The sequence below is a fragment of the Crocodylus porosus genome, unplaced genomic scaffold (assembly GCF_001723895.1).
Source record: "Crocodylus porosus isolate Cpor-Errol unplaced genomic scaffold, CroPor_comp1, whole genome shotgun sequence".
Classification (NCBI taxonomy): Eukaryota; Metazoa; Chordata; order Crocodylia; family Crocodylidae; genus Crocodylus; species Crocodylus porosus.
In genome coordinates, this window is record NW_017728886.1 from 201,590,683 (window position 1) to 201,618,216 (window position 27,534).

General features: G+C 39.3%; 2 protein-coding genes across 2 annotated transcripts in view; one reads left to right on the top strand and one right to left on the bottom strand.

Annotated features, from left to right (window-relative positions):
- The window catches only part of RGS20 (regulator of G-protein signaling 20), a 90,942-nt gene extending 86,104 nt beyond the window's left edge, over nt 1-4,838 (top strand). Inside the window, exons 3-5 of the mRNA XM_019548076.1 lie at nt 192-278; nt 1,307-1,541; nt 3,746-4,838. Coding sequence (XP_019403621.1) covers nt 192-278; nt 1,307-1,541; nt 3,746-3,934 — 511 coding nt within the window. The 3' untranslated portion in view covers nt 3,935-4,838. The remainder of the gene's footprint in view (nt 1-191; nt 279-1,306; nt 1,542-3,745) is intronic.
- An 8,361-nt stretch (nt 4,839-13,199) lies between these two features.
- TCEA1 (transcription elongation factor A1) overlaps nt 13,200-27,534 on the bottom strand; it is a 40,081-nt gene continuing 25,746 nt past the window's right edge. The window contains exons 4-10 of the mRNA XM_019548087.1: nt 25,968-26,055; nt 23,122-23,270; nt 19,789-19,845; nt 18,506-18,660; nt 16,062-16,208; nt 14,786-14,857; nt 13,200-13,510 (exon numbers count right to left, since the gene is read on the bottom strand). Of these exons, the coding sequence (XP_019403632.1) occupies nt 13,502-13,510; nt 14,786-14,857; nt 16,062-16,208; nt 18,506-18,660; nt 19,789-19,845; nt 23,122-23,270; nt 25,968-26,055 (677 nt within the window). The 3' untranslated portion in view covers nt 13,200-13,501. The remainder of the gene's footprint in view (nt 13,511-14,785; nt 14,858-16,061; nt 16,209-18,505; nt 18,661-19,788; nt 19,846-23,121; nt 23,271-25,967; nt 26,056-27,534) is intronic.

A 27,534-nucleotide genomic window follows, 5' to 3' on the forward strand; every position in this document is an offset into this window, starting at 1 on the left:
CTTTTCCCATGTATTCTACTTGTCTTAATGTTGTTAGATTTATGCAGGTACAAATCTAGTTTAAGGTTAGAATAATACGGCATACAGATAGTTTCTGTCCAGTTAAGGGAAAGCAAAATAGAAGAACAGTTTTATGTAGGTTGAACTTTTATTTAAACTTGACCAAGATCTGTTTGTTTGCTACCTTGCAGCCTTACCGTTAGGAATCGAGATGAAGAGCAAGCCAGGAGATCATCACAGGAACTCAGAGCAGAGGGAATTCCATACTGCGAGGAATGGTATATACTCCCATTGTAGATTTTAGTATAGAGAAAATAGGTTCCCTCTTACGCATGCGCACACGCTCACACAAAAGAAAATCCTGCTGTCACCTATACGCTTTGTTGTCAGTAACCCATAGGTGCCATATAAGAGCACCTATGAACTATTTCCAAATCTACCCCTAATGCTTCATTACGTCTAGGGCTGGAGTCTTAAACTTTTAAAGTCTTTATGCCACCACAGTAACAACACAGCAAAGACTGATTCCCCCATTCTCCTAAAAATCTGTTTTAAACAAGGGAGAATATAGATTCCCTTCTGCCAAACAGATATTTTGCTTTCCTTTCTTAGCTGTTCCAATGCTATATCACTCTGGAAGCCTCTCAAATGTATACACACAGAGGTGTACTTTTTGTACTAACAGCTGTAATCCCTGGTGGTACTCTGCTCTTGCCTGTATACATATTCCTACTGCAGTGGAGAAATTGGTAAACCAAAGGTTGGCAACGTTTTGCTACTGTGGGTGACCCAGCTCCCACTGTGGGCTTTAAAATCTCTGCAGATAAAGAAATAGCTAGAAAAAAGACGACAGTAGGACCCTGCACATGCTGCCTCTGCTGCTCCAGCTGGAGCATGCTGCCGATTCCCCAAGCTGCCACAAGCCAGATCATCTCTTCACATGCCCGCTCTGGCCTGTGGCCTCTAGGTTGCTGAATCTAGTATAAACAATGATTATTCTGGCTAGGAAAGAACTGTGATTGGTTGCATCAGTTTTTGCTGCTCTTGTAGTTATTTTGAGCAGTGACTCCAGGCATTTCTTTAAATTAAGGCTACTGTGTACATTTGCTAAAGGTGCTTTTGAAAATGTGAGATCTTCTACAATTCTTATAGCCTTAAACTGCATATGCATGACAACACTGGGCATCACTTTTACTAGTCTGACATGCCAGCAACTAGAACCAGGGAAAGGTCAGTTTTTCCCTGTTTCAGAGTTAGTGATTGGATTCTCAGTAACAGTCAATATTCTCTATTTCTCTCTCTCAAGCCCCACTCCAACACTTGAAGAAGTAAATGCCTGGGCTCAATCATTTGACAAGTTAATGCTCACTCCAGCAGGCAGAAATGCTTTCCGAGAGTTTCTCCGAACTGAGTTCAGTGAAGAAAACATGCTTTTCTGGATGGCCTGTGAGGACCTAAAGAAAGAATCCAACAAGAGTATTATTGAAGAAAAAGCAAGGCTAATATACGAGGATTATATTTCCATTCTTTCTCCAAAAGAGGTGTGTAACCCTTTTCAATCGTTCTTTAATACTGCCTTGCCAGGCTACTTGCTAAACAGTTAAATAAAGGCAAATAAGCCAAAGTTGTAATTCTTATGAGATGCATTGCTAATTCTAGAGGCCTTGGAAATGAGGGCCTCAAGCTGCCATGGCTTAAACTCTCCTGATGTATTAAAGATTCATACACAGTATTAGAAGTCACTGACAAGCTGCCTGTAATTCTTAAACATAACAGGGAAAAGACAATAATTTCTCCCCCTTGCCTCTTACTTGAATATCTGTTTGATGAATAACCTCATTTTTCCCCAAGTCCCAAGAAGAAAGAACAGATGCCTTAAAACGTTTCACAAAATTGTATCGTTTGCCATGTAATATTATAGAAATTTCTTAAATATAGGACCATTTTAGGGAAGTTTTAGCAGTACACTGAACTGCTTCCAGCATACTAAACCTATTTCCAAAGCTTCATAGTTCATACACCTAACATTATATACTGTATTACCAGTCACAGTGATACAAATGGGACTACTTACACAGGTGAAGGTACTGTCAACATTTATTGGATCTGTTCTATTCACCTAAGATCTTTACAAAGACTGTCACCTCAAAAATATATTTTTAAAAAGTCATAATTGTCACTGACAGAAAAATGATACAACTATTTGAATTTCATGTCCAAGTTTTCCTGAACATAAGCAAAAGGATTTGCTTAATCCGTTGATTCTCAGTGAGGGCGTTTGTGTGCTTTGAAATTCTTTTAAGGGTCTCACACAATATTAGCAGCGTTAGGTATACAAATCCAGATTTCAAATAGGAATCCATACCATCAAAAAGGTTTCTGATCTGTTGTGGTCTTTGAATTTTTGGCAACAAGAAGATCTGTCTATACCTATAGATATAGATACCTATGGATATAGATACACACACACACACACACACACACACACACACACACACACACACACAGAAAACATGGATACTCTTGGATGGATGGATGTGTGGTATGTGTGTGCCTGCGTGCATGTGCAAGTGTGTTAACTTTGACAAGAGAGAGGATGAATTACAATATATTAGATAGATAGATAGATAGATATTTTTGTAGTCAAGGAATAAGTGAAAGCCAAGAGCTGGAATTTTCCAAGAGGTGCCTTGAGTGTTAAAAAGGTTGAGAACTTCTGGTTTAAACAGTAGCTTTGTAGGTTGCAGTTACCTTCGACATATTCTTGCTGCCATGAAATCCATCCTCTTTGGAACAATATCAATTCCCAAGGAAACAAGTTGTCACACAAAATTAAGTCTCTCATACCATTAAGTACTGAACGGAGATGGAAAGAAATTCTATCAAGATCTTCATAAGTAACGACAAAATTATAGACTTCAGTATTTAAAAATGAGGTTGCTTTTGTGGAAGAATTGCTTTCCAAATACTCAGAAAAGATTTTATGCAGCAGGGGTGTCAAACATATGACCCCAGGGGCTCAACCACCCACCTCTGCAGGCCTGTGGGATTCATTGCTGGAGCCCTTGTGCCAATAGCATTGATTTCTACTGATTCAGCACAACTCTGTAACCCAGGAAGTTATTAGTTTCCACCATCCCCCCCTTACCTACTGCTGAAATTGATGTTCTTGGCAGCAGCAGGGGAAAAGTGTGTATGAAGGGGGTGGGGGGAGGCAGAGAATATTTTATAGGCAGGCAATTATTTTGGGCAGAGGGCCACTTACTGAGTTTTGGCAAGCCATTAAGGACCACATGACAGGTCATCAGCGGCAGATAAATATTAACTTTCTAAATTTTTTAGGGGCTCCACAGGCCTGATAGAATGGCCTGGTGGGCCACATCCGGCACACAGGCTGCATTTTGCCCACCCCTGGAATAGATGGTAAGCAGCACCAGTGCTAAATTCCACGGGTTCTGGAGCTTTATCTTGTGACTCCAGCAATTGCTGGGATTAGCTTCACCACCCCCAGATTTGGCCTATGAAGGGAGGGGGTGCTATTTGCTATATAGATCTAATCTGTAAGGCTCAGTAAGTTTGACACCTCTGGTATACAGGTTAGGAAGTATATTCTGTGTATGTATAGGAACCTTGACTTTCTGGGAGGGAACGGTTGTTAGGAAGTGCTGCTTTGAAAGTGGGTGGAGTTGAAAGAGCATGCATGTGCTGTTACTTTTTTTTTCCCCCCTCTTTTTTGCATATGCAGGTCAGCCTGGATTCCAGAGTAAGGGAAGTTATCAACCGAAATATGCTGGAGCCATCACAACATACTTTTGATGATGCACAGCTCCAGATTTACACCTTAATGCACAGAGACTCCTACCCACGGTTTATGAACTCTGCTATTTATAAGGACTTGCTTCGGTCCTTATCTGAAAAATCTGTAGAAACATAGGTTTTTTTTTTAAATTAATGTATTTATTTAAAAAAAACAAAAAAACAAAATGGAACTCTGGGCTACACCAACCAACAGGGAATTTAGAGTCAATAGGATTTACCTGAAAAACTCTCAGGCATATTTTAATATGGATTGAATGTTTTAACCTGCAGAGGGCTCTGATACCACAACCTGATTGCAGTTTCTGATCCTTAGTGAAACTTTGCAATGGGGAATGCAAGGAATTGTTAATGTTGAAAAATAGTACTTTTTCACCATAGCAGCATGCAATTCAGGCAAACTCCTATACAGGAAAATACCTTCAAGTTACAATTACTACGTTAAAAGAAAACCACTGTTTTAAAAGTAGTGTAAACTATGATTTCTTCCTTCCTTAAGAGTCAAACTGACTGTCCTCCTTCCCCCCAACCATGGACAAAGTAAAAATAGTATGTGCTGTTGCTATTTTGGTTACTCTAGACTGAAATGTCACATTTCCATAACTGTAGTACCTGGTCATTGGCTATGAAGTAGCAATGGTACTCTCTACTTGTCTTAGGGTATTTAATACATGTAAGCAGTATGCTCATGGAAATAAGTGTGACCCTCAAGTTTCATGGAAGCTAGTGGTTGAAATAATGCTGCCTATAAAAATCTTTTGTTGAAAAGTGTTATTTTACTACTTGAGTCGGCTGAAAACATTTTAAAGTTCATACCGTTAATGTTTATAAAAGTTAATTTAGGAGGGAAAAAAGTCTGGGCATTTACTATCTTAAATAAAGCACAACAATTCTCATGTGTTGTTCTCGTTACTGGAGAAGTAGGTGCAAGAAACTGTAATTAATATTTCAGTCCATAATCCCAAGAGATCTGTAGTAACTGTCATTTCATGTTCACAAACATTAAATTTTCACAAATTACATGACATTGTTAGAGGGTTATTTTCTTAACAGGCAATATACATACACTTCATACAATTAAAAGGAAATTGAGCTAGTTGCAGCTTTTTTATTTAAGTCTAAATTGTTTAGACTTAAAAGAAAGTACTATTCTTATGTAACCCATCTGGGCTCACTTCTGATGTCCTTAATGCTGTATTTACTCTAATATAAGATGACCCTGAATACAAGACAACACCCCAATAATTAGATTTTATACATGGAGAGTTTATAACTTTATAATAATTTTCCAAGTATAAAATGGAGGTTGACTTTAAATTTGTCCTCCTCTGATTGCTACAGCAAGGAAAATAAATCTGGGGGCCCTTTGCCCTCCCCACCTAATTTCTTCCCCCTGCAGTCCCTTCCCTGCTTCTTACCATCAGACACTGATCTCCCTGAGTACATGGAAATGAGGGACAAATTTGAGAACACTGACCTTGAAATAAACATGCCTGTAGTAACTTGCGTATAAGCAAATCATTACACGTACCCATAGACTTAGTTGTCTAGAATTTATGCATTTTACCTTTTTTGAAACTGCTACAATTTTTAGCACAGGTAGTCTATAAACGCACTTTTGCACCTACTTACATACAGTGTAAATATGCTGGGCCCCAGCAAAGTGCATGCACATGTGTGCATCTGTGTGTTCTCCAGAGGCCCACCACAAAGGATCCACTTACTAATTGGCACCCCATTCAAGACTGGAACTGGATGTTCTTGTCACGAGTCCAGGGATCATCCAAAAATTTATATGCAGTTGAGGCATGGGGCAACCATGTGTGCCTCCACCTCATGGAGAGTACCATGGAGAGAGTCACACTAATCATATGCAACAGGCTATGAGAGGGGGGGTGAACTGTTTGGGGCCCCGTTTGGTGATGGTTTGCCAGGCATTTAAAGCTGGTAAAAAAATAGGAATAATCGGAGATGGGAAAGGTGCAGCTCAGCCACAAGAGTGAAGAGAATGTAGAAACGTATCTAAGTGGCTCACCATGACTTTAAAGAATTGGCACTGAGAGGTACTGTGCATAATGGACATTGCCATACATCTTATTCAGGTGGACTGCACTGACCTAAGCATATTGACCTTTCTGGCTAGGATCAAACATAGCATTTTTGGCATGGAAGGAATGATGTCATGACTGGCTCCGGCCCTCCTGGTGTTGGCTGGGTATTGCAGTACCTCAAAGCCCAGTGCCAGTTCCCTGAGGAGGGAACATCCACCCATTTTTTAAGGGTAGTACACAAAAAGGTGCCCACTAGTATGGTTTTCCCAATATGAGCCATGTGTTTTACAGTTAGTTACTGTCAGTGTTGACTGAATTTAAATCAACTTCAAAGTTAGTTTCCATTGCTGAGCATAAGCTGCTTTTGCATGCTTACATGGTAGACAATGTATTTAAATCAGTGGGCAGGGTGACATGCAAATGTAATACAAAAAGTCTTGTCTTGGATTTGAGTAAAGACAGCACATTGCCTTTAACTACTACTACTTTTTGCCTTTAACTACATGGTTCTCCAACATACTTTAAAAATTAATCACCATAATTACATCTAGAAAGGAACTTGCATCCAAGTTTCTTTCTTTCAACCAGGAAGGAAGTTTAACAATCATTTAAATGAAACGCTTGATTATTCTGCGATTGGATCCACTATAATTCAGACTGTACATTTTAGCTGTAAACTAAGAGGCATGCAGTGAGAATTACCTTTAAGGGGTTTTTTTGTATGCATAAGTGAGTCCAGGGAAGTATGAGGCAGGTGGTGTATGGGGACAAGAGGGGGAGGAATGTGAAGAAATAAGTCATTATTATAAAAGAACTCCTTTTGATAGATATGCATTTTTTGTTTTACTGTGACGCTACAGTAATCCTGCAACCTACTGTCCGATATGAAACAAATGCTAGATTCAGCTTCCCCCCACTGAAGGGGGAAACACAAAATAGAGGAATATGTTAATTTATTTTGTTCAATTTGTCATGAAGGGGATGTTTTTCTCTGTGGGACAGCATTGTTTGTGTAGCTTCAAAATTAGGTTAGACAAATATGTACAGGATAATTTAGACAGGGATGATCCTGCCTGGAGTAGAAGGATGCACTAGATAATGCCCTAAGGTCCCTTCCAGCCCTGCTTCCCTATCATTCCTTGTATCATCCTCATTAAATCAAGAGAGCTGCAATTGCATAGTACTATGGAAGAAGACCTGATACCATGCAAGTTCTCAGCAACAGCTGCAGTCAGATAGTATCTATAACAAAGATACTGTTTAATATGTCAGCATAATAAGATGGATTTTAAAAAGAAACAGTATTTACCAAACAACACTGCAGAATAGCTGCATACTACTGCATTAGGCTAAATGGCCATATAAAAAGGAAGACAGTTCTTCCATGAGCTGGTTAAGATGCAGTCCAGGTTAGCAGCCACTGCATGCTTCTTGGTAGGGTATGATTGATTTTATGGAACGTTAATTCTTGGCCCAGTTCATGCAAATATGGCCATAGCACAAAACATAAATTTCATTAATAGCGTCACTTTATAGATACATGCTAGCTGGTATTTTGAGCAGATGCCAAAGATCAAGACAGGCATAATGGTATACCGATAGCGCAATGAAAGGGAATATCAGTAATAAATCACTGCTCATGCTATACTTATTCAGGTAACTAAGTTGTAGCCGACTTTTCAGAAGCACCAAGCTGACAAAAAAAAGTTTAACTAGGTCAATTTCAGCTTGCTTGAGATCAGACACACACTTCAGAAAAGTTCAAAGCTGTGTCACATCATGGAACTGAGAACTTAGTTTCTTTCAAGTTTTTCTCCCTCCCCTATGATACCTCATTAAGAGTTAGGAGAGGAACATGGCAGAGCAGTTGCTCTGTGCTTAAATCAAATGCAATATGTGCTAGCCTATTATATTATGTGGGAAAGAGTCACTGAAATTAAAGGATACCATCCAGAATTTTATTTTGCTAGGATACTACTTTGGAATATAAATTATTAAATCAGCTAAGTCAACCCTCCACACCAAATAATTAGATTCTATAGATGGAAAATATATATGTTTGTTATAATTTTCCATGCATAGAATTGAATTATCAAAGAGTAGTCTTAAAATCATCCCCCTACAGCTGCAGCATGGAAAGTAGCAGTAAGGGGGCATGCAATGGGCACAACTGACCTCCTTGCTCCTTACTTGTCTCCACCGAAACCTACTGCATCCTCTGCCCCACAGTGCCCAGTCTCTGCACCTATCCTCCTCACCTGCTTCCCAGAGATTCTGCCACCACCACCCCACTTCCTCTTACTGTGGCTTACTGTTAGGTAAAGCTCTGCTCCATCTCATCCTAGGTCATGGAGCACATGGAAGCTCATTGCCTCAGGCCAGAGCTGCTGCCACCACTGCTGCATGGCCCCGAGGGAGGAGGCTGTACAGGGCAGGCAGATGCTGCAGCTGACTTCTGGCCTTGACTTGGGCTCAGGGCCAGTCAGACCATAACAGCTGCATTACCTCCCTTCCTCTTTCTTGTACTCAAATCCAAGACAAGGGGATTCCCACCAACCCTGCCCATGTTGAATGGTGGCGGGGAGGGCACAGGGGACAACTTTATCTTGGATTCGAGTATATGCAGTATCTAGTTTGATTGTGTCTACTATTTGTTTTCATTTTCTGTATTTCACAACAAATGGACAATTAAAAATCAGCTTCCATTTCTCCTTTCTCCATATTATCACATGGTTAGAGGGAACATCATTGCTGAGAAATTATATTTTCATTAAATTTTAAGCTTAGTTAAAACCCCCTCAATTCAAATAAGAAATGCAGTGTTGATCCTAAACATCTTGACATCATTCTGTAAAAATATGAAATATTAGCCCTGCATTATTTTAATTTAAACTGTATTAAATATTAATGGAACTCGCACAAGACAGTGCACTTGTTCTAATTCCTATCACTATCATTCAAAACTATACATGAATTTCTGTTTGGTAAAATATAAAACGTGCATGTAATGGCCAAATCTCAGTTGCACTCAACTGGAAATTAGTTTTATAAGTGTTATTATACTAATAGGAGGACAAGACAGTCATTTATACAAGTTTTATATAATTAAAGCAAAACTACTGTCACAGGATCAACGTATCCTGTCTTGAAAATAAATGCTGCTGGCTTGCCTTAGCATTTATCAAACCACAGGATATCATTAAGCTCCAATAACCTTTTAGGCCACTGGTATTCATTCTTAAATGTCTGCACTTTATATACCAATAACTCCCACAGAAAATTCACATTGTTAAAGACTGCTCTTTTCATGGATCTGTTAAAATGATATTAAAATTGTATGGACTCCTCCAGCCAACACATCAATTGATACTAACCACACTGTTACCTTTAAATTCCTATTCAAATGAGTACAATTCAAGGGATTGCCACACAACGCTTATATAGCAAAATTATTCAGGCTACATATTTTAAGTTATAAGATTTGTCACAGTAGAATGACACATTAAATATCCCTTCAGTAAAAGGAGCCCACTGGTGGCAGGGAGAATACCCAGTGCAGCTGCCTTAATGTGAAATCATTAAAAAATGAATTCACCCTAACTGCACTTGACAACTGTTGAGTATTCTGCAATGAAAAGGCTCTCAATTTGGCAAATAGTGTACTATAAAAAGTGCTGAATAAACCCAGTATTTCCCAAACTGTGGGATGTGTGCAAATCCCCACCCCCATGTACTTGGGCAAATCACAACCACAGTATGCAGTGCCACTGTAGTGAAGTCAGGTATTTTCATGTCCCCCTACCTCAGCCACCACCAACACTGGTTCCTCTTGCTACCAATTCCCCTACTACTGATTACAAGCAACCAATGGCAGCAGGGGGAACTGGTGGTGAGGGAAGCAGTGGTTGAAGTGAGGGACGGGGAAGGCATGAGATTGCCCAACTTTACTATGTTGGGGCATATACCCACAAGGCTCAGGAAACATTGAATTAACTTAAAATCAGTTATAAAATGGTGAACCAACTTGGTGTTACATTAATACTTCACTAACATTAAAGTTATTGCTCATTCCATGAGAAATTCCGTGTAGAGGTCAATGGTATCAACTGATCATTTCTAGATTAAACACATTATCATTTATGGGACTGCATGACTTGGGTCATTGAATTTAAATTCTGAGTCAGGAAAGGCTGGGGGTTAGGTTTAAACACTTTTGTGCCACAACACTGAGCACTGCTACCTAGGTAAGATGCAGACTCCCTATACCATACATGGGGGAAAAGGTACTTGAAAAGGATAGATCCCTGCAGGCTTTTAAGAATCCCCAAGGCAAGCATGCTGCTTGCTCAGACAGCCCACTCTTCTCCAGCACTTGGGTGCGTCAGCTTCTGGCTACCAGGAAGCTTCTATTTATTCAGGAGTCATAATCTTTTGTAACCTCTTTCAAAAAACTCAGAGCAAGGACACCAGCCCCTCCATTTTATTCAACAGCTTAATTATTACAGCAGTTCCCCATGATGAAGACTACCATGGTTCAAATCATTTCCACTGCTTGAGAGTTTCAGCTTGCTTAGAGGCTCTGCTTTACCAGACCAGTGATTCTCAATGAAAGTGTCAGCAGATCCTCTGAAGAGTGCCACAAGGTATGAGGAGGTAAGTAGATAATCACAGATTCAGGCTCATTCCTGGTCTCACTGATTCCCAACCCCCACTACCTGGGCACCTCAGAAAGGAGGTAGAGTGCTGTAGCATAACTTAGTTTTTGATATTGGGTGCCACACAATTCACAAGTGTTATGGAGGGGTGCCTTGAGTCAAACCCCCCCCCCCCCCAAAAAAGAGTACCTTAAATCCAATGCACAAGAGTCACCCTTGCAAAAGACAGCCCTCATAGCCCTGAAAGGAGGTAGAGTGCTGTAGCATAACTTAGTTTTTGATATTGGGTGCCACACAATTCACAAGTGTTATGGAGGGGTGCCTTGAGTCAAACCCCCCCCCCCCCAAAAAAGGGTACCTTAAATCCAAAAAGGTTGATAATCACTGCCATAGACTGTCTGGAAACAGCTGGGGGATGGGGAAGGGGGGAGAAGGAGGCAAAGAGGGAAAGCAGAAAGTACCCTCTGGTCTTCCAATTCAAGACTGTTTCACTGTATAAGGAAAAAAAAAATCACTGAGCCAGCGAGACAGAAAAAGGGCAAAGTGACTCAAAGATACTCATATGTGAAATAGAAGACCTTTGCATCTCCAGGGACTCTTCACATATTCCATCTAATCACTGCTTAAATGTAAAAAACAGACTTTGCAACCGTTATCAAGGAGCTTTTAAGTATTGCAGAAGTAGAACTTCAGGCACCTGGGAAAATTTTAAAAGGAACTCCCTCCCTCTCCCCCAAAAGGTCCCTATGGAGTCCAGGTACCTTTAGGAGTAAAGCAGCAAATGAGCTAAGGTTTTTAAGAGTTTAAATGCCTGGACATAGCTCTAGGGCTTCATCTTCTGCTGTTTGGGCAAATAACTATTTACCTTAATACTTGTATGGTCAAGTCATGAAGTGGGTAGTAAGACCTGGGAAGAAGGAAAGTGTTTCATTCCAATTCCCATCTGGTATGCTCAGAGTAACAACATTCAAACTTATGGGGAAACTCACACCAGTGAGCAGTCATGAAAAGTGAATTATTATTGCATTCTCCTATGAAGAGAGGCTACTCATAAGATATAGGAGCAGGATAAGGTTAGACAGAGTATCGGGGAATCTGCACAGAAAAAACTGTGCCTATTCTATAAACAACTCAGATTGCCACCACTGTCAGAATCCATCTGGCACCCAATTTATGACTACATTTGCTTAACACATTTCTTGGAACTGTCCTCTTAAAAGTGCCCTAAAACAAAAGGGCAGAGATACCGACACTGAACAGCTGTAATTAAGTCAGTTTGTTGCCATCTTGGATAACTTCAAAATCTCCAGATACATAATTAAGGAAGCAGTTCTGTCAAGGTTTTTAATTGTAGGGTATTCTCTCTTCACTTTTCCACTTGGTTTAATGTTATAAAAATCTTCAAATTAGAGCTGATCAACTAAGAGCCCAAATTGTCTTTTTATAAATTATATAAAGACCTTTGAAACATTTGAGTAATTTTTTCTTTTTAAAACTAGGATATAAACAACAAGCTAAATTCTTATCCAAATTCAATTTCTTTTTTTGGAAGAACAGACTTTTTCCTCCAGCCCAAGTTAACTACATGCTTTTTTAAAACAAGTCAAGTAACTTGCAAACTACTTCTTGGCTTTCAGAGATAAACTGTTATCAGAATTTAATATGGTGTCTCATACTCATGTAGATGCAAGTCTATCAGGACCAAAAAAAAAAATCAAAGAAGGATTCCTATTTACCTATTCCAAAGTAATTTATTCTCCAATAGCTACCCACACATTCCCCAGCCACTGCTAGGACAGACCTTCTCCACACCTCAGGCTTACATACATAACAGATAATACAAAGACTGGCATAACGAAATAATATTGTAAAATACTGAGACTAGCTTTGTTCTATAGCATTTAAAAATTGTTTTAAAAAAACTGTGAGTTTTCAGAAAATACATTTTTACAAGACAATCTATCAACCTGAGTGGCAAAAGACCGTTACTTACTTATTCTGGCCTCTGGTTCGATGATTACTGATATTATTTATTCTGCACATCAAATTTAAGTTAATATGTCTGAACTGATGAAGACTTATTAATTCTCTAGCCAGTTTACCTTTGGATAAACTTGTTTACCTTCTGTCATGATAGCAGCCCATCACAAGAATCATTTACTCATGTACAAAAGGCTAAAAATGAATTCAGTTATCAAACAAAAAGAGTCAGGTCACATTCAACAAATTATTTAAATTATTTCTCTAGAATGAAAATGTAGTGCTGATAAGTAATATACAAGCTTTAGGGCAGTATAATACATTGAACTGATCGATACGGATTATATAAGCAAAACTTATCCAACCATTGCAAAAGAAGTTATATAAATAAACAGAAAAGGTCTATAAAGTTCCAAACTTCACAAACAGACTTCAACTACTATTTTATAGGGGGTTTTTTTATGTACACACCAGATAGCCAACCATTTGTAAGTATATTACATTAGGTCCAATATACCTGAAACAAAGGTTAGCTTTCATTTTTCTCCGCAAAATCATTAGGAATATGCCGATAAGAAACAAATTCAATTTCATTTTTCACAAAGGAAGAAAAGTTGGGTATTTCTGTTGGGTGTGTTACAGATTGTAAAAAAAATATATGATACATTATTCACAGAGTTAAGAAAACACAAACCAGTTATCAGAAGTTTATCAATAAAAGTTTAATGTCAACTTACTTATAAAAATGAAAAAAATATTTTAACATACACCATACAACTGAGCAACCTGGCCCTACTGACTAGTAACTACAGGAAGGCATTTAAAGTGATGGTGGTGTCAAAAACATAGGCTAACTCCAAAGATGTATGCTGCTTAAAACAAAACAAAAACAAAAACAAAAAGTCTTATTTGCAGGAAGCTAGATGCTTGGCCTAGTTCTTAAAGCTAATTACAAAATCCTCTTTCATACTGGTCCAGATGTCTTGACAGTTTCTTCTTCTAACAGAACTGTCAAAAGAAAAGAAATATTTTATGAGATATCTGCATACAGCTTATTTCTAGCTCTTTGCAAGAGGGACGGAAGACACTCTGCTTTAAGATGTGATAATTACCAGTCTGAACATCTACTTGCATCTTTATCACCTTCTCTCATCCAAGCACCTATAGGGATTGCTAAGCTTCTCCGATCACAGCCAGTGAATGGGAAAGTTGATCTGAACTAAAAGTAGCCATTTGTCTTATTCTAAAAAAAAAAAATAATTCTAAAACTTGGCAGATGCTAGATACCCTGAAGTGTAGGTCTGACCCACAATGTTGTTACTTCTTGACTGTTTTCATCCCAAAATTTTAGCAAGGGAACAGCAAGCACCCTGAAACTTCCTTAGCTGACATGTTTTGAAAATGGAAACCAACCATGCTTCTTGGGATCTAAAACAGTTCAATTAAGAGGCATGAAAAAAAATGCACCCTTGATATGTTTGGTGTGTTATCACACTGCAGAATGAAGTAGAGAAAAATCATTATCCTTCATTTCAGGTTCCCTCCCCCTCGCTGCCTTCCCTTCCCAGATGCACTTTATTGTGAAAATAAAGAACTTTCTGTTTCTTTTACTTAAAATCAAGCTCTCTTCTGAGCCCCTCTGTTCTGTCTCACCAGGGACCAGGAGCAAGTGGTCCTTGCTGCTCCTTCTGGAAAGCAGAACGCAGTAAAAAGTGAGGTTTTCCTATAGCTTGGGAGATTAAAGGAGACTAGAACATCTCTTCTGCAGGTGCTGCTGCTACTGAGAAATGCAAGAGCTCCACAGCTTCTAGTTCAGCAATGCACACATCCTACTGCTTCTGCTTATAGAAGACACTTACATGATCTCTCTCCTGCTGTCACAGCCTATTTCCATTTTTTAAATCTATTTTCACAATGCTCCATGAGGTAGGAAAGCACTATTATTTCTACTATGCAAGTGGAAAATTAAGCCAAAGGGAGGACTGACTTGCTTAAAGGTCATACAGCATCTAGCTGAACCTCTCCCAAGATCCAAGCTAGTATCCTAACCATTCACCCTTTCTTCTCTTATATTATCCACAGCAACTAGGAACCAGAGGATGTTCCTCAAATATTTTTCTAGCTTAAAGGTATTTGGCAATATTTGTTTACAATTTCTCAAACCCATGTAAAAAAAATAGCAAAATTCAATAGCAACTCAAACACTGTTTAACAAAAATTAGAAAAAGTAAACTAGAAATTTGTCTATTAGAGAATACACATAAAAAAAGTGTACAGCCTCACCTTCCATCTGTTTCCACATTCATTACAGACAACAAATGTTGTCATCGGTTCATCAGCACTACGTGTTTGAACCTATGTAAAGTGGGTAAAAAAAAAGGGAACATTTTGAACAGATTCATGATGATAATACTTGACTACCATTGGATGCAAAGTTCTTGTCCTAACCTATAAAGATTTATTCACACTACTTATTGTATTACAATCCAGTTTTACAAGACATAGTTTACAGACATTATGCATTATAATACCCATATTAGCAATTAAGTTTTGCAGGTGCTTTTTTTTTTTTTTTTTTTAATTTTTCCCCCAGAAGTATAACTGCACAGTTTTAGAAAACCGCAGTTTTATTTTTCTCTTTCTACCCCTTCCATGATAAAGTGTCCTAAAAATATTAGGATTTAGACAAGTGTTTACATCAAAACACCTTAGAGATACTTTATTAATAACTTCATAAATCAAAAGCTATGCTCTGCTGCCTTTGTGAAATCAACGTAAGCTTTATATTATCCCCCTTTCTGCACATAACCCCCCCACTAAAATAAGTGCAATTTTCACGTACAGAAGGTTTATAAAACAGGTTCTATGTTAATAAGCCTGCAATTAAATACTAACGTTCAGAAGCATTCTTCATATAAGATATGAAAGAGACAGAAAGAGCATTCAAACATAGTGTAAACACTGGCTAATCTCCATTCATCATAATAATCTTTAAAAAAAAAAAATAGCGAAAAAACCCAGCATTACTCCAATGGAAAATGATGATTTAAAAAACAAACAAAAAAACCCGGCAGTTTGTATTACGTTCTCTGCTTGAATACTGCATTAAATAATTTCATTGTCCTCAATGCCTATTGCCAAAGTCATAGTTTCAAAAGACACAACTTTAAGCACAACTCTTAAATTGTATCCATGTATGTACCAGATTCCTTGAGATTTTACCACTACGTCAAAACTGAGATATGGAAAGACAATGTAAGAAGATGAGTATTTTCTCCACAAAAGCAGATCTGTAACTAGAAATTCTACACTACATACTTATTTTTAACTTGTAGAAAGCTTTATAATTAGTTAACTAATACTACTGTGCTAATTTCCTTTAGCCTAAATTGGAACCAAAAAACATTTAAAAGTAACTCAAGTAAAGTGAACTATAAAAATCATCACCTTCTTCAGCTCTCACATTATACATTTGATATAACTGTTAAATACCAAAAGACTTCCTTAAAAATGGAGGCTCATCCTTGACCAAAAGGGAGAAGCCTCAATTATTACATACCTGCGTGTAAGTACAGTTCTTCTTTTTACACTTGCCACATGTGAACAAGTCAGTCTGGGTGCCTCCAGTCTTAGCCATCTGGTGTTCTCGGATAGCTTCTTTGGTCAGATTTTTACGCATCTCTTTAAGCTCATCACTTGCCATTTCCTGATAGGAAAAAAATAGACTTTCTATTATAACTTTTTCAATCTATTATTGGGGTTTTTCTGACAATGTTAATGAAATATTGATAGCATCAGCAGTTCAGAATATCTCAAACTAAACACAGTTAATTTTGAAAGTATATATGATCATACTGAGCATTCAATTTTGCTTTAAAAATTACTGAATAGCCTATCAAGCAGTCAAGTCATAATAAGAACTTTGTATCTTATACTTTGGCTAAACAAACCAGAGTAAGCTTCAAATGCAGCTATTAAAATCTTACAATCATTTACCAAAGAAACTGTACAAACTTATGTCTCTTCACCCCTTTAGTGTCCTGGATAAATCAGGAAGTTACCCTCAAAGTTAAAAAAAGTTACATCAATGCATGTTTGAACAGTGATAATTGAGAAAGGGGGAAAGACAAGCATCAGGAGCAAAACAGAAGGTGTTCTCTCTAGGTCAAAGCTTCATATCATTTCCTGGCAGGAATAAAGAAGATAGAGTTATCATGTGTAAAGTTTAAATTTACAAAGCCAAAAATAGCATAACCAAAGATGGTTGGGTTTCTCCTCCCCCTTTTTTTAAAATCATGAAACAGCATAAAAGTTTTCTGCAGGTCCAAACCAATACTCAGTGTCTGCAAAGCTCTTATTTAATCTGAGAACAATATTCAATGAACAATATTATGACATATTGTCTCATAATGCAAAATGAAACCTCCTATTTGTAGCTCACAAATTGAAGTTCAGCCTAGCATGGCAGCAATTAAAAAAAAAAAAAACAAAACCTCTCAGGCTTGTACATTAACCTGCACGACAATTTTGCATTTCAGATTAACTCAGTTTCTAAAGATGCACCAAAACTTGCCGACAAGGCATAGAAGGGGCATAGGGAATAAACTGCCCTCGAAATCAAGACTAACACAGCCAAGACATGCTGTATCTGTTGCACAGAATAAAGAAACCAGAACTTTAGTTCCTATTGCCAATGGCCAGCACCATTTCTCAGTACTAAATATCACGTTGGAATTCTCCAATATTTTATGCCAGCAGATTCTATCCTCATTCAAAGCACAGGGACTAGGTCGGGAATAACAGTTAAACATTATCTTAAAAAAATAAAACAAAATTATGACCCGTAGCTATGTCATGGATTGAGCAAGAACTTGATACCTTTGTGCAAACCTTAAGACATATATATCTTTATATATAAAAGTGCCACAGACAGTCATTTCAATCTCTAAATCCTATTAAAAAAAAAAAAAAAGGGCTATTTTGGGGAACCTGGTTATGATCCCAAAAAAGGTTGGCAATTTTTAAATTCAGGACTTAAGTAAAATGGTTCTCCACATGGTATCTCTCTCCACATATTTTGTTTTAATAGGTAATTTTAATGACATAATATAATAAAAAGGTAGACAAACTGGAATTTACAAAACACTTAATATAAAATAATAAACCCAAGTAAGAGATGTAAATGCTCAATTTGCAGAAAACTCAATACATTTATCTCGAGCCTTACAAGACTGCATTAAATGTTTTTACATAACCAACTCATTCAATTAACTCCCTTGATTTTTTCCTAATCTGCATGATTTTAATTTTTATTTACCTACTCAGTTGCTTCATATTTTTGTATACTGTGTGCACAAGGAAAAGTATTCCCATCTTTCCCTCAATGCTAATGAATGTTATCACTGTACTTGCATGGTTCCTAACGTTTCATTTAATACAAATCACGGAGAGGAGATTAAAATTAATATCAACAGATCTTTAGCCACTCAAGTCAAATTCTTTTCAGTTCAAGAAATTAATTTAAAGTCCAAACGGAGTCCCTGGAGCTTGGTAGAGCTGCTGACTAAACTGCAGAAAATCCCAAGTGGCAAAGGGATGACTTGGCAGATCAGGGTCAGCATCAGGACTCCATCGTGCCTCCCCTGCACACCTTCTAGGTAACATGTCCCAGCACCACCCCACTAGAATTTAAAGGGTACATGTTGCAATAAAAAAAAAACATTTAATATATCCCGTTTCTGTGCATGCCCCCTGCAGCACCTGCACATATGAACTACCTTTAAATGCATATTTTAACTGCCTTTTCCCTTACGTCTGCATTATATTTTTAAGAATTAGCCTGTTATCCCTCCATGAGCTACACTTTCAGTCCAATATAACTCCAATTATACAAGAGCCCTATGCTCACCTTTGGTTACTTCTTGACCAGCTTTTACATTTCATACAAGTCTTACAAAAACTTACAGAAATGTTAAATCACATAAAAGAGTAATTTTTGCTTACCTCAGCTGTCATTTTTGCAAACATGTCTGGAGGTATATTTCCACATAAGACATTTTTTCTTAGATTAGGATTCTTCGGATCCTTGAGATTTGCTATCCTACTTCGTACCCTATTTTTGTATTTCATGTCAGTGTTGTTTAATTCTTGGAATATAGGTGCGTTGGACTTAAGGAACATAGCATAAGCAAGTAAAACAGGGCACATCTACATGTGATGCTCCAATGCCGTAGCAACATACTACGGCGACATAGCGCTGGTAGGCGCAAACCATGACACCACGGCTACACTGCCATAACAATGCGCTCCCTCAATAGTGTTGCTATGGTGATGTACCAGCTAAAAATCCGTGTGCACCACCGGCACGGCGTATTACGGGCTGTTACTGTGCCGTCATTTAGTACTTCCAGCCCTGTAGGGGCACGTGTAGACGTGCCCACAGAGAGCAAAGTACATTACCTTATTGCTTTACTTAAGACTGCACAAAAAGTTTGCATTTGCTGATTTGTTCCTCTTTTTACTAACTGTTGAAATGACTATACAGATTTCTCTGTTCAACCCAGACCAAGATTATCAAGACAGTAAGAAAATTCATTTTGTTGAGCACCTAGTGACTCCAATGTGAGCTCTTTGATCTCCCCCTCTAAAGATCCTTTATTAGGCTTCTGGAAACCTTCAATAAATAAAAAGCCAGAACCCTGAATTCTGCTGAGAGGTTAAATTAATTTTAAATTAATGCTGCGTTTGATAACTGAGCACTAAAACTACCACAACAGAATTCTAAAAATTTAAATGAAGCTCCCAAAAGTTTTCATTGCAAGTACTATACTCCTTTCACAAGTCAGGCTTTAATTATAAAAGGTACATCAGTAGGACAGTAGGGTAGATTAGATTATTGCTATCTTTATAGTATTTGCTCTGCTGACGGTGAAGTTATTAGAGTAAAAATAGGATTAAACATTTCAATATTCACATGATTTTTCACAGTAAAACCTCAGCCAAAATTATGGGGACGTAAAAGTGCCTAAAATTATATCTGCCTCTGGTGCTCCTAGTAGCAGGATTAAAAATATCAACTGTAAGAACTTACATAATTTGTTGTTTGTACATGATTTAAACTGCCTCATTCATGCAAAACTTCACATATCTTGGCTGAGCAGAATGAGGATGCTTTTCTTTTAAATGGAAACAACGTTTCATGGACAACACAGCTGTTAAAAAAAGTGTTCTAACTCCTTCAACAAACAGTCTTGTTCTAGAGCATTTGTATATACAGCAAAGGATATCTTCTTCAATCTGAGAACCCAACTCTTCCTCATCAGCACCAATAGCAATGTAATCACCTGAGGAAGAGATAAGTTTGAGCATTAGCCATGTTGAAAGGAGGTCATTATGCTCAAAAATCTTAACCATCCATTAACTCTGGACCAGAGCAAGTTATGCTATAAGTCAAGGGTGGGCAAAATATGGCCCGCAGGTATCCGGCCCACGGGGCCTCTAAAAAAATTTAGCAAATTAATATTTGTCTGCCCTTTGTTCCTGTAAAAAATGACAGGAACCAAGGGCAGTAGGACCCAGAGGAAGCCCAGCAGGCTCCGTCAACAGCACGGCCCATCCAGCCCCACCCCCCAGCCAGAAGCTCCAGGCGGGGTTTCTGGGTTGGGAGCAGGTGGCTGCCCCAGTATGGGAAGCTCAGGTAAAGAGGCGGGGAGGCCGGGCAGGAAAGGAGCATGGGGGGGGAGCAGCATCACCCCATCCCACGCCCATTGCCCTGTACTGCAGCTGCTTGCAGCCAGCATAGGGCTGCTTGTGCCTGCTCCAGACAGCCCCACACGAGCTGTGAGTGCCTGCAGCATGGGGCACTGGGCGTGGAGGGGCTGCTGCCCCCCCACGCTCAGCTTTTCCCTGGGCTCCTTCCCTGCATGGAGGAAAGTGGCCCCTCGCCCGCCCCATGGCTGATGCCCCACGCTGCAGGTGCTCACAGCCCACAGGGGGCTGTTGGGAGCAGGCACAGACAGCCCCAGGCAGGCTGCGAGCACCTGCAGTGCAGGGCGTGGGATGGGGAGGGGCTGCTTCCCCCCTGCACCACTGTGTAACCTGGCCCCAATGCCAGGCTGACAGTGGGCCGGGTTACAAGCTGGCACTGAGTGCGGGGAAAAGCAGCCCCTCACCTGCCCCATGCCCGGGACCCCACGCTGCAGCCTGCACCTGCTCCAGACAGCCCCACACAGGCTGCGAGTGTCTGCAGCAGGCAGCGCTGTCCATGGGGCAGACAAGGGGCCACTTTTCCCCACACTCAACACCAGCTTCTTTCCTGTTGGTGAGCGGGGGGGTCAGGGCTAAGTGCTGCCCCCCACCTGTACCACAGGGCTGGGGGGCACTGGATGTGAGCGGGCAGGGAGCCAGCGGGAGCACAGAGCCTGCACCAGTGTCCCGGGGCCAGTGCCGGTGGGGCCCAGAGCAGGATGGCAGAAGTGCAGGGTCCCAGCTGGCAGGGGCTCTACGGAGCTTAGCCAGCTTCCCCCTCCCAGCTGATGCAACCCAGCCTGGGTCCATGGACCCCTGCTGGCCTGTGCCCCACTCTGGGCCCCACCAGTGCTGGCCCTGGGACACTGGTTCCAAGATAATGACCAGGGGGCGGGGCACCTGCCAAAGGGCAGGTCTACCCATGCAGCCCTTGACAGCCTGCCAAAACTGGATAAGCAGCCCTCTGCCCAAAATAATTGCCCACCCCTGCTATAAGTACATTGCATTTTCTACTGGTTAAAAGTGAGCAAACTGCACTTTTATGATTACAAAATTCTGTTAACGTATTACTTTGCAGAGTAGAGAAGACAAAGACAGACCGATAATAGAAAAGCACAGGCTTTCAAATCACACATTTCATCTGGAGCTAAAATGTGGGTGCAAGTATTATACAAAGGACTTTTACATTATCAGTTATGCCTTGAACATTCAGTTTGACAACTGCTAATCTCTACCCTGAAAAAGACCAAAACATTCTCTTTTGCTAGTTCAACAACAATACGAGTGAAAATATTCCATTCAAGGTAGTATGGATACATAGTTTGTGAAAACTTTTTGGTAAGAATTCACACATATGACACGAGGGTCAATAATTTGGCTACAGAAACTGGCTTACTGGGTGTTAAAAACAGGGAAAGCAGACAAACTGAAGTTAAAGAACGCTTAAGCACACTGAAGACAGCATGCAGGTTTGGCCTGAAATGCCTCATCTCAGAAATCTTTGAGCTAAGGTTTTAGTGAAAAAGAGAAATATTAACTGTCCTAGAACACAAGACACTCTTGAAACACTTTCTTAATTTCATCTGCATTTGCACTTTTACATTTTAAGGTACATGGTCAGCTAGATATTCAGTCACTATTCTCCCCTCTTGCTGCACAAATAAGCAGACAGCCTTTACCCCCAAATTCTGCCAAAACACACAATAATATCTTCATTTTTCTTATAAGAAGTAATTCTGTGTAATCCGTTAAAATTCCCAATAATTTTTGATAAATTTCCAAAGACATTTCTAGTTTTATGCTATGCAAAGTTCAGGAGTTATTTAAGTGATCTAGAATCCTTTACTGTCCCCCCCCCTTCCTTCTTTTAAACAAGCACTTAATTTCCAGTTAGTTAGATGCTTTGGCTGCTTCTGAATTGAAGTTCATTTATTATAAATTCAAAGGGAATGATTAGGCATTTAGAAAAATGATCTCTTCAAACTTCATGCTATCCTGATGTTAAGAGAGAAAGGGAAAGAGGATAGTCTTGAGTTTCTCTAGTGAGAGAGGGATAAACTGAAAAAACTTGCATATAAAAAGATGAGACCTTTCAAGAGTCTGGATAACTTTGTGTTGCACCTTGTTCCTTTTACTTTTTTCAACCAACATACACTTTTAAATAAATTTTATACACAAGCTTCACCTAAATAAGGAGCATCACGTCCAAAAATTTAGCAAAAAGTCTTTATGTCCTAGTTTTAATTACAGAAGCCAAAAGACAGTGCAGAAAGATTGTTCCCATTGATACAGGGATAATGTAAATACGAGTAAATTTTGAACTGTAATATTACAAGAGATAAAATTACATAGTAGTTTGCATAAAGGATGAGAGCATGAAACTGTTTGCAAGTGTCTGGAAGATAAGACTTACTGTTAGGATCTCAGGGCAATGTATGCATTAAATTTAAATGAAAATGGAGATTTCTGGCAACCAGAATTTGTAATCTCAAATTGAGAGGGGGCAGAAGGGAAAGTAAAAGTTCATGCACATAGCAGTACCCTAAAAACACAAATATGATAGAGAAAAATAAATGTCTATGAAAGGGAGTCATGCAAAGCTTCAAAGCAGCAATGGCGAGAATGCATCATAAAATACTTTGCTGCTGGACCACAGATGTCACGTACACTGCAACATAAAATGGCGCTGGCATCAGTGGCACTGAAAAAGTACCTCAGTATGTTTCCAGGTTGTCAGGGTTACTGAGTTCTGCTAATTCAGAGGAACCTACACACAAACCAACTGACCTAGTATACACGACTCAGCCTGGTCTGAAACAGTCAGGAGGAAACAAAATGAAATGAATATTGCAAGTAAACTCTATATAGCTCACCTCCCGTTTTGAGCGCTGCAGCCAGCATTTCTCTACACTTCATTCGAACAGAATCTGTAGTGACTGGAGCCCGAGGATGAGAATGGATGAAGGAATTTGAGGGAGCATTAGTCTCTTCCTTCCTGCTGCTGTTGTTGCTACTGGAACTGCTAAAATGGGTCAAAAAACAGAAACCTGGCATGACACACCTTCTCCCCAGTTTCATCCTACATCAAAAACTTTTTTGTCTTGACATCCAATTGACAACATTCCCGTAACAGAATACTTGCACAGCTACTTAGAGCAATAGATATGATTAAGCTTTAAAACCCCCCCAGATAAATAAACAAACAAACCCCCCAAACCCTCCACATGCTCATTTCTCTGTGGCACCTTGCATTTCATCTGGAAAGTCTTAATTCTCAGTTCTCTCAAGCCTTCATAAACATGAAAAACAGTCGGCATCATGGTACACAACTTCAGCAAAGGGGACAAAGAAATACCATGCTGGGTAATATTGAGGCTATATATCTATATCTATATATCTATATAAAATAAAGCCCTTTAAAAAGCTACATAGCTCTGTCAGTTGACAGTGTTGCCTCCTTTTTCCTTCAGTATACTGAATACACAAACATCTATCTAGATCCAGACAGACATCTATCTAGACAGACTTTTGAGAAACTATTTTGTATCATTAGTCTCTATACTAGTTATATATACACATACATATACACAGTATACTGAAGGAAAAAGGAGGCAACACTGTCAACTGAGAGAGCTATGTAGCTTTTTAAAAGGGTTTTATTTGGGGACAGTTTGAAGATTTGTATACACTTGTCTACTTCTGCTACAGGTTGGAGGGTTAAAGAGTAGGAGACACACAGCAAGGGCACGTGATGAATTTTATACGTTTATTAAAATTTTAAAAAGATATATTGATATAGAGACTGAAAAAAATAAGAATAATGAAGAATAAAAGCAAAGTCTAGCATCTGATACCTACAGTATCCTAGAAATATCTTGCTTAATCTAGGTCAAGGTTAATAAACAATCAGGTACACTCTCAATTGACTGAGTGCTGGCTCTGGACACCCCCTTTTATACCTTTCATTCTTAACTGCTATATATAAAATCACTATACTTGCCTTACACAGAACTCTAGATCCTCTCCCCACCCCTTCAAAACAACAACAAAAAAAGATGTTTGCTAATTTTTTCAACTTCTGTTCTTAGCTTACTAGCAATCACGTCAGGAGGTTGCCATACCATCTTTCAGTTAATTTTACCATTTAAGAAGTTCCAACTAGGTTCACTGTACAAGCATGTCCATTTATTTGTTACTTAAAGCCATTTATTAAAAGGGGGGGAAAAAAAGCACATGACTAAGTTAATGTTTCATTCGTTTGTTTAAAGCTTGGACAGACTTTGTGGCCTTCTTACATATACAATACTTTAAGAAAGCAACAAAAAGTGAAAGGAAAGAAACAGTGAAACAAAGAAAAAAAAAATGTGAATTACATAAAGTCTACTTGAAAAAGAATCAATGTTTAATGAAACAATCTATTTTAAGAAGAAAAGAATCATGGCAGAAAACATTTAAGAGTAAGAACACTAAGTAGATCATCTGGAAGATGGCACTGAGTACACCCTCAGCAAGTTTGCAAATGACCCCAAGCTGAGGGGAGCAGTAGATACAATGCAGGTAGGGCTAGGATTCAGAGTGACCTAAACAAATTTGAGGACTGGGCCAAAAGAAATTTTGTGAGGTCCAACAAGACAAGTGCAAAGTCCTTCACTTAGGACAGAACAATCCCAAACACCAGTACAGGCTGTGGGCTGACTGGTTAGGCAGCAGCTCTGCAAAAAGGACCTGAGGGCTACAGTGGACAATAAGCTGAATATGAGCCAACAGCATGCCCTTGTTGCCAAAAAGGCTAGCGACATACTGGTCTCCATCAGTATGAGTGTTGTCAGCAGGTCAAAGGAAGTGATTAATCCCCTCTATTCAATGTTGGTGAGGCCACATCTGGAGTACTGTCTCCAGTTTTGCCCCCCCTCCCCTCCCCTCCACTACAGAAAGGATATGGACAAATTGAAGACAGTATAACGGGGGGGGGCAACAACAATGGCGAGGGGGCCGGGGCAAATGACTTATGAGGATAGGCTGAGGGAACTGGGTTCATTTGGTCTAGAAAAGAGGAAACAGAGGGGATTTGATAGCAGCCTTCAACTACCTGAAGGGAGGTATGAAAGAGGATGAAGCTCCACTGTTCTCAGTGGCAGCAGATAACAGAACAAGCAGCAACAGTCTCAAGTTGCAGCAAAGCAAGTTTAGGTTAGATATTAGGAAAAATTCTCACTAGGAGGGTGGTAAAACACTGGAACAGGTTACTCAGAGAGGTGGTGAAATCTCTATCCTTGGAGGTTTTTAAGACCCAGGTAGACAGCTTTGGTTGGGATGATCTAGTTTGGGATGGTCCTGCCTTGAACAGGGGCTTGGACTAGATCACCTCCTGAGGTCCCTTTTAACTCTAACTTTCTATGATTCTATGAGGTCTGTAGGCAGAATGGCTATTTTAACAAGAGAACAAATAACTACCTGAGCCTAGCAGCCCATTAAGCTAGTGCAGTCTAGGTATGGCAACTTATTTCTGCAACTAACAGCACAAAAAGGAGGTAGGCACTTTGCCTCTTCAATCTGAAATGACCAACTGACACCAATTTAGGGACAGGAAAAATAAAGGTAAGGACATAGAAAGATTAAATATTTTGGGGAACACCTATACAAAGGTTGAATCTTCAGGTTGATATTAAACTAAATTGCTAGTGCCAATTCATTTTTACAGACTTCCAAGCAAGCATACCTTTCTTCCCTTGCTTCAGGGCTATTCTGTGATGAAGACGCAGGCTCTTTTTTCTTTTCTTCAGAATCTTTATCAGTTGAAGGTCCATCTGGAAATATACGTATCATTAAAAACCAGCAACAAAACGGTTCTTCTTTTAGAACAAAATTAGCAGGGGACTACACCTAACCCTTACCAGTTTTATATAGTTTATTTTCACTGCAGTTAGACAAGTTCAGCCTGTCAGCTGATTGTTGGGATGGGGAGGAAGGGGAGTGCTGCAGAGGGGCAGCAGTCTCCCAGACTGAAATGCTCCAGGGTCAGTCTCTGGGAGCTGCTTTTTCAGCAGCTGCCAACTACCATTTGATAGCCTGCCCCACTTCCAGGCACAGGAGAAGACTGGCCATTAAAGTAATGAATTACCCTAAGGGTAGGGAAGAGGAATGCAGGAGGAAGCAAGGAACAGCCTTCTAGTGCTGGCCCATGAAGCTCTCCAGACATGGGGCTGGAGGAATGAAAGTCTGTATGGTCCAGCTCCCAGGCTACTTTCCTCCAGGAAGAAATTTCTACGGGTACAAATGAATGTCTATATGCAGCCCAACAAGTTGTTTTGAAGTTGCACATTTTCAGTTAACCTTTTCTATCAATAATATCTTCCTAACAAACATGGTGTGCAAACAGCAGTAAGAATAAAAAACTCTTTAAAGATTCATTACCAATGCAAACTCATGTTTCCCCCTATTTGTAAAATTAAATATATATTAAAAAACACCAAAGAGCTTATAAACTAAGAAGGGGGGGAGGCAAGGGGAAGAGAGATACCAGGGAAACAGCTCTAGAACAAAATTCCAAATAAGGTATCTGAATGCAGGCACCTCAATCCCTTTTTGAGTGCCTCCCTCCAAAAAGGGGAGGGGAATCCTGAAAAAAGAAGAATTTTCAGAAAGGTGGAGTACCCACAACTCCCACAAGTACACCCCTTATTCCGGCATCCAAGCTTAATAATCAGTGTTATAAAGTAGAAGAGCAGTGTTCTATTTTTTTAAGACATATACAGTTAACTTTATAGAAACAAGGAAATAAATGTAAAGAATCAAGAGACTTAAATATTTAGCCAATCAAAAAAAAGTAGTTAAAACTCACCAACCTGAATAAAGGCAAGAGAATGGAAACAATTATTCAAATGCCATAGATGCGATGTTTGAGTTGACGGCATTTAACAACATAAAGGTGTTAAAAAAAACTGAGGACTAAGACCATCAACGTATCTTTATACTTAACATATGACCAAAAGAAAGCCAACAAAATTGGCAAACGTATTGCACTGTTAAAGTAATTCCCATTTTTCTACATTACACTGAATTCTTAATTAAAAAGGAAGGGATGCAGAAAAAACTCACTTTCCATAATAATGCATAAGATTTATAAGCAGCCAAGTAAATGCCAAGACAGTTTGTGATAAACACCAAACCAGAACTGTTGGAAGGAAAAAAAACACCTGTTCTATTGGAGAAATCTATGAATGTGGACCTAGCAAAAACTTGTATTTAGCTGAATCTAAGACCATCCTGAATTTAAAATGACACTC